The 7,452-nt window shown below is 34.3% G+C and overlaps 2 protein-coding genes and 1 long non-coding RNA gene across 3 annotated transcripts in view; 2 read left to right on the forward strand and 1 right to left on the reverse strand.

Moving 5' to 3' along the window:
• Window positions 7–1,342, forward strand: LOC104752601. Its single transcript, XR_762006.1, has 2 exons — window positions 7–153; window positions 1,093–1,342. It is a non-coding gene; the product is annotated as an uncharacterized LOC104752601 (long non-coding RNA).
• LOC104752602 (lamin-like protein) lies at window positions 3,524–4,403 on the forward strand. The gene is made up of 2 exons (XM_010474790.2): window positions 3,524–3,878; window positions 3,971–4,403. Exons 1-2 carry the CDS (start codon window positions 3,710–3,712, stop codon window positions 4,285–4,287), a joined length of 486 nt encoding a protein of 161 aa, XP_010473092.1. The 5' UTR covers window positions 3,524–3,709; the 3' UTR covers window positions 4,288–4,403.
• LOC104752603 (protein argonaute 4) overlaps window positions 4,607–7,452 on the reverse strand; it is a 6,389-nt gene continuing 3,543 nt past the window's right edge. Inside the window, exons 12-23 of the mRNA XM_010474791.2 lie at window positions 7,001–7,114; window positions 6,744–6,909; window positions 6,537–6,652; window positions 6,312–6,449; window positions 6,082–6,209; window positions 5,930–5,995; window positions 5,781–5,844; window positions 5,583–5,694; window positions 5,425–5,498; window positions 5,248–5,342; window positions 5,118–5,149; window positions 4,607–5,023 (exon numbers count right to left, since the gene is read on the reverse strand). Of these exons, the coding sequence (XP_010473093.1) occupies window positions 4,848–5,023; window positions 5,118–5,149; window positions 5,248–5,342; window positions 5,425–5,498; window positions 5,583–5,694; window positions 5,781–5,844; window positions 5,930–5,995; window positions 6,082–6,209; window positions 6,312–6,449; window positions 6,537–6,652; window positions 6,744–6,909; window positions 7,001–7,114 (1,281 nt within the window). The 3' untranslated portion in view covers window positions 4,607–4,847. The remainder of the gene's footprint in view (window positions 5,024–5,117; window positions 5,150–5,247; window positions 5,343–5,424; window positions 5,499–5,582; window positions 5,695–5,780; window positions 5,845–5,929; window positions 5,996–6,081; window positions 6,210–6,311; window positions 6,450–6,536; window positions 6,653–6,743; window positions 6,910–7,000; window positions 7,115–7,452) is intronic.

Raw genomic sequence — 7,452 nt, forward strand, 5'->3', positions numbered from 1 at the left:
CGGTTTCATCTCCGCTGCTGAGTTGAGACATGTTATGACTAACCTTGGTGAGAAGCTTACTGATGAGGAAGTCGATGAGATGATCAAAGAAGCTGATGTTGATGGAGATGGTCAGATCAATTACGAAGAGTTTGTCAAAGTTATGATGGCAAAGTGAGGAAAACAAACTTATCTATAATTCTCTCAATCTTTTTCATTTCTCAATCTGATTTTTTTTTTTTCTTGCTTTCTTTTGAATTTGACTGTTCATTATTTTTGCATTCGTTTCGCTATTTCATGTTATGTGAACTGTTTCGTGATTTATTTGTTTGGAAAAGATTTAAAACTGTATTTTTTTTTTTTTTTTTTGAAGTACAATCATTGCTGTGATGGTCAATTGGAAAGCTGTCTCTTGATATGATTACTTTTTATCTTTTTGGTCAAAACTTATTGTTTGGTTAAATTTGTGAAAAATTGTCGGATTATACGAATTATATATTCTTTCAATCGGTAAATTCTAAAATGCTAGTTTCAAAAGTTTAGGTGCTTGGAATTTACATTATATTAGTATCTTTGTTTAAAAACTATTTTTTTATAGTGATTCTTGGCCCTAAGTCAAATTCATATCAGTTTTTTTATACTATATGGTTTACATATGTTTAAGAACATAAATAAAATGTTAAACAAAAAGAAAAACTATAGAGAGATGAAATTTAGAAAAGCAAGAAAAGATATTAAAAACAAAAAAAAAAAACATAACTTCCATGTCAATTTTTTCCATTTAAAATTTCCAGCTTTAATTCTTTTTTTCCACTTCAGTTTTCAGGTTTATAAATTACTTTTTTTCTTTTTCTTTTTCTTGATTCAAAAAGAAAGAAGCAAAAAGTACTTTTCTTTTGAGTTGGACGTTATTGTATAAAGAGACAGATATGTTTAGGGGAATAAAATCAAAGATGGATGGTAAGCAGCAAAAGGGCTCAGATAGATGAAATGAGAATCTTTAAACCTTTAATTATGACTGAAACATTTATTTTCTTTGGGTTATTTAAATATTATTGAATATCTCTTAATACCTAATTATTTTCTTTAAATGTGTGTCCTAATTTTAATTAGGAGAAGAGGGAAGAGGGTTATGACAACGAAGCGTAGTAGCAATTCTGCCGACTCCAAAGAAAAGAACGGTCGCCGGAAAAGCCACTGCTGTATTCTCTGAGCTCCGACCATTTCTTCTCGTTATCTATTATTATTATACGCTTGTGCTTTTGTGTGTAAAAAATAAGAGATTTGTACCTCATACATCTATAAAACGGATTTTAAATGTAATCTCTAATTTGAATATATTAAATATTTACTACATTTGTTATGATTTCAAAAAAAAAAAAAAAAAATTGTAATTTGTTTTTTTTAGGAGATAACTGTTGTTAATTAATACTTCGGCGGTCTAACTATCCTAATTTCTAAGTTGATTTAGGTATTTCCTATCAATCACAATGTGGGCATATATATATATATATATATATGTATGATCTAATTTTTGTGAGATAATAAATATAATTAAATGAATAAAAAATACATTTTTAGGAAGTATCCTAAGCTTAAAAGTCTTTCCAAAGCTTTGGTATGGAAGTTATGCATGAACGTAATGCTCACAACTTCCCTCTAGACCTAGCTGCTGTTGTGGGCGTAGCGGAGTGACCCTTACTATGACTCATCTCAGTTACTCTTCATCACAGGACAATATATATTAGTTTGTATTAAGAACAAAAAAAAAAACGTTAGCTTTATCTATACAGTAATTTGGGGTTCCCATCTTATACGAGACATTTCCCCTTGATGGAGAGTAAGGAAAAATAACAAGATAGAAACAGGGCATGTCCAAATTAATTGTAGATTGTAGTATAGTTCTCCGAGCGAGCTCGAGCTTGCGCAATGAGTACCTCGCAAGCATGAGGGAACAGAGAGTACGTAGGCGATCAAGGAGAGTTCGGTCCACCACTTCTAACGCTTGTTTTATAACTCTTGGGGTTCTCTCTTTGTCTATCAATGTTTTCAAAAATACTATGCCAAGAGATTTGTGGTTCGTCCCTTAAGTTTCCTCAATCTCATTGGTCATTCCTCTCGTTGACTCTCTCATCCGTGTCTTTTCACTTTGCATGAACATTTTTGTTTGCATTATCAAATCAATCAATGCAAAGTCTGCATGATATATCTTAGGATTATTTAATCAAGTTAACTTTAATTTGATTACGAATACAATACTAACTGTATTGAAACACTTAATTTGTGTTACTTCTTAGTAATCAATTTTTTTTAAAAAAACATTAAACACTTCTACCAATTTGAATTTAACATGGCACCACCAAAATCGCAAAGATATGTTTTTCCATCGTGTATATTAAATCGGTTGCTAAGTAAGTACTTTCGTCAAATACTGTATAATGCAACTAATCAGTCCCTTTCTCAATAATATTTTTACTCCATTTATCTAGGACAAAATAGAAATCATATGGATAAGAAGACACAAAAAAAAAGGAAAAAGAGATGTGTGAAAAAGGTTCATCATGCATATATACATGAAGTGAAGCTTTAGAGTTCATGCAAAACACTTCACAACTACATTTTGTTCAATATACATATTTAATTAGTAAATTCCCTTCTTAACACATAAAATACANGGGGGGGGCTCTTTGTCTATCACTGTTTTATTCAAGGATCAAAAATACTATGCGAAGAGATTTGTTCCTCCCTTAAGTTTCCTCAATCTCATTAGTCATTCTTCTCGTCTGTGACTCTCTCATCCGTGTCTTTTCACTTTGCATGAACAATTTTTGTTTGCATTACCAAATCAATCAATGAAAAGTCTGCATGATATATCTTAGGATTATTTAATCAAGTTAACTTTGATTACAAATACAATACTAACTGTATTGAAACACTTTGTGTTACTTCTTCTTAGTAATCAATTTTTTCAAAAAAACATTAAACACTTCTACCAATTTGAATTTAACATGGCACCACCAAAACCGTAAAGAATTTTTTTTCAATCGTGTATATTAAATCGGTTGCTAAGTAAGTATTTTCGTCAAATGTAATGCAACTAATCACTCCCTTTCTCAATAATATTTTTACTCCATTTATCTAGGCAAAATAGAAATCTTATGGATAAGAAGACACAAAAAAAAGGAAAAAGAGATGTGTGAAAAAGGTTCATCATGCATATATACATGAAGTGAAGCTTTAGAGTTCATGCAAAACACTTCACAACTACATTTTGTTCAATATACATATTTAATTAGTCAATTCCCTTATTAACACATAAAATACATCTAGCGGTATATTTAATTTAACATGGCATTAATAGCCAAAGATAGGAATAGAATCCATTGCTTTTTGATAATTTTCCTTCTATGCAAGTAATCCTTTCCTTTCTCTACAATATTTATTATTCCATAGTTCATTATCAGAAAAAGCTCCAATTTTGAGGGACAAAATGGAATAGTATCTTTAAACGGGCCAGTAAGTTAAAGGATTAAAAAAAATAAGCGTTATAGAAAAATAGAAAAATAAGAAGCAAAAAAGTGGTTCGAAAAAATCTCATGCATATACAATGAAGTTGAAGCATTAGGATTCATGCAAAATTTTATGCTCAGCCGCTATAAATATATCTTCAAGAAAACAATGTAAACAATAGATTGAATAACAAAAAACAAAACAAAAAAAAAAGAAGAAGATGGGGAAACAATTATGGGCATTAATACATGTAACAGTGGTGATATTAATCATAGTAGAAGTGGAATCAAGCCTTCACAGAGTAGGCGGTGGAAGATACAGTTGGAACTCCGACGTTAACTACTCTGATTGGGCCAACCACCAACGTTTCTACTCCGGCGATTGGCTTTGTCAGTAAAATTTCTTTCTTTATTCTTTCTTTGCCACTTTCTTGTTTATTGTTCATCCCTTTCAACTAAAACTTGTTTTCTAAAACTGTTAGATTTCGGGTTCAATAGAACGCGTCATAGCATTCTCCAAGTAAACAAGAGTAGCTACGAGCAATGCGTCGACACAGATTTCATATTCAATATTACCCGTGGAGGAAGAGATGTCTTTCAACTCCTAGAACCAAAGCCATACTACTTCATTTGTGGTAGAGGTTATTGCATTAAAGGTATGAAACTTGCCATCAACGTCCTCCCTCAACCACCACCATCAGCTCCTCTCACTCCCACCTCAACGGCCTTTACTCTCATACCTTTACACGCTTTCACCGCAGCCATTCTCACTTTCGTCTTTAAAGCTTTAATACTTTGACTATGCATATGTCGTTTCTTTCTTGAGTTTGATTTAATGTGTATGAACAACTGAAACAAAAGTGTCACTTTCTCAAACTTAAAAATTTTCACTTCAATAAGCAGCAACGTTATGTAGTTGGTGTCAATTTTGTTCGTTTGGAACTAACACAAAAGAGTCCATTTCATATATCTAAGATTCACTACAAAAACTTGTCAACTATAAGCTTTGAGTAGGCTTTGTAGTTTGTTTTGGACCTTTGGGTTTCATTTTAATGTAAGATCTCTACAGAAGGCTTTGCTTTTAACTAGGTTATGTCGTTTGTTTTGAATGCAAGAGCTATCGAGACAAAAGGGTCACTTCCTGAACTTAGATATTCGCTACAATTAAGTTTTTTTTTCAGACAACCACCGAATAGTTAAAAGGGGTAAAACCATTTAAACCCCAGCAGGCAAAAAAGGCTGGCGATAATAGTAACAAAAAACATACCAAGCCTTAGCGTTTGATGCCTTTAACGCCTAAACCGAACCGAAAAGTCGATTAACTACTACTTACTTACTGAGCCAAGTAGGCGTGGTCATTTAACAGAAGAACATGGAGTTGGCGACATTGTCTTTGAGTTTTGGGAGCTGTGCAACAGAAATTGGTCCTGGAGCTGTGATGCCACCATGGCTTGATGATGTCTCAGACTGATCTTCAAACTTCATGAACGTCCCAAGCTGAGCAGCTGCCAAGTGAGCATAGCAGATCGGAGCAACTGCACAAAAATGTAAAATGTCAGTTTTTCAAAGAACAAATGGATATTATAGCAACGAACTAACGAAACAAGTTGTATATGGTAGGTAATGTACCAACAGAAATGGCAGAGGTGCTTCTTTGGTACCTGGAATTTTGCCAAAGAAAGAAATCAGATCATTTTTGTGATTATTACTATCAAAGTTACCACAAATTAAGTAATGAAGATCGAGTGAGACTACATACACATAGGAGAGCGAGTGGACAAGTTCCTGAAGTTCATCAGGTGAAAACCCAATCTCATCATACAGGACATGGTAGTGCGTTGGACGAGTAGTTCCCTAATTCAAAACATAAAGAGTGTTATTAACACTAGAACAATCAACAAGTGAAGGTTTGAGAGTTTATATATATGATACTTACAATCATTCCAGCGTGCGCACAGAGGTAGAAATCATTGTTCTTTGGGTGGCATATTTTGTTGTCAATGATTGTTCCTGCGCAATAACCAAAACCACCATGAGACTGAGATAATCAATGTGTCCAAAAAAAAAGGTTATAATGAAAGATTTATCAATCACCTGGGGGGACATTATCAGGGTTCGAAGACTGGAAGAATTTGGTATGATGATTCTTTTGAGCCACCAACAAGAGGAATTTAGGGTTCCAATTCTCATCCAGGAACTTGCACGCCTGAGGAAAGAGAGATGCAATTAAGTACTAAAAGAGTACAAGAAAATTACAGTAAGAAACTTTGATCTTTTGACTATTTCAACTACCTGAATGATCTGATCAAGTTCGATATTGAGAACCTGACTGAACTGAGATTCACTCACACCATCCCTAGAAGCATTAAAAGAACCACTATGAGAAAATAAAGAACGGGAAAAATGAAGAGACAAAAGCTCAAATGTAACAAAGGAATTACCTGAATATTATGATATGCTCTGGCTTTCTCTTATTCGAGCTGGTGTAGAAATCTACCAGCAACTCCCTGCAATCAACAAACAAAGTTACATAAATACTTGAATAAGAATTCATGCAAGACTCAACATAAGCCACATCAGTATAAGTGCGCACTTGATAATGCCATCGTCTGCAGTTCCGTTTATCTTAACAAGGGACTCAATCATCTCAGCCTTAGAAGGCTGAGTCCGAACAGATGCTCTATACTTTGAGACTAGTGGCCACTCCCTCGAACTCACCACCTAAGTAAACCATTAGAAAAGAGAATTAAAGATCAGTCTTGAAAAGATAGGCGAATACAAAAGCAAACGATATATAAACACAGTTAAGAGTAAACATATTACAGCAGCAATGGACGGGACATCAGACTGTCCAGGAGATCCATGTGAAACATCCATCCCAAGGATAATGGTTGGAACCTTGGAAATCACAGTGAACGCAGGTGTTCGCTCTACGCTTAACATTGAGTTAAGGCCTCCAAGCTGTAGTTATATGTTATCAGAGATGATTGCACACAAGAAGCAAATAAACCATTTCGAAAAGAGAAAAAACAAAAAGAGACATATTACCTTTGCATTGATCTTCAAAAGTAAATTTGTAAGATACTGATCATTAGGTTGCCGCGTGGGAGCCATGCATTGAGTAACAATGCCAAATTCAGTTAAGTTTTTCTTCTTCCATGGGCCTGATGAGGAAATCAAAGTTTTTATTCAAGGAAACTTACATTATACAAACCAAAAAAGATTATTTAAAGACTGGATTTAAGAGATACTAACCATAGAGATCACAGTTCTTTTTCTCGGGAAGCACACATAGTATGAATTGTGGGACACCAGGGAGTTTAGACTGGATGTCCTTAAACATATTCTCAACACGATTAAGAGGAGGAGCACGGCGAAATTGATTGCCCTCCTCAAACACTTGAAAGGGATGAGCAATATCCTGAGACAAAATACAAAAAGAAGCACTTAGCATCGATATTGTTGATGACGATCAAGAATACAAAAAACAAAAGAGAATTTCTTCTACTTACAATGCCTTTTGATCCTCCAATTTTGATCAGATCATCAACAACTTGACGTACATTACAGCGTGCAGAGAAATTGACAACAACCCAGCGTTCAATTTTGGTGGGCTCCACAAATTGCTGCACAACAAAGGTAATCAGACTATTTGAACAGGTAAAAACACACAAAGAAAGGCAGAGAGAAACAGCACCTTGTTATTAAAATTCCATCGCCCATTCCTGGGAAAGGTTTCAGATCCACATCCCATTTTCAGCTGTAAGTCCAAGAAAAGTAGAGAAAGATTAACTGTATGAAAAAGATTGATAATAATTTATCAAGTCAACAGTAATCAATTGTACCATACCTTGGGAGCTGGAAGAACACGACCCTCCACCTGAGTAAAGTTGGAGCTGATCGAAATACCACAGGAACGCAGAAGAGGTTCAGCATCATAGTTGCTAACTTTCAGAGCCTGAAA

The sequence above is a fragment of the Camelina sativa genome, chromosome 16 (assembly GCF_000633955.1).
Source record: "Camelina sativa cultivar DH55 chromosome 16, Cs, whole genome shotgun sequence".
Lineage (NCBI taxonomy): Eukaryota > Viridiplantae > Streptophyta > Magnoliopsida > Brassicales > Brassicaceae > Camelina > Camelina sativa.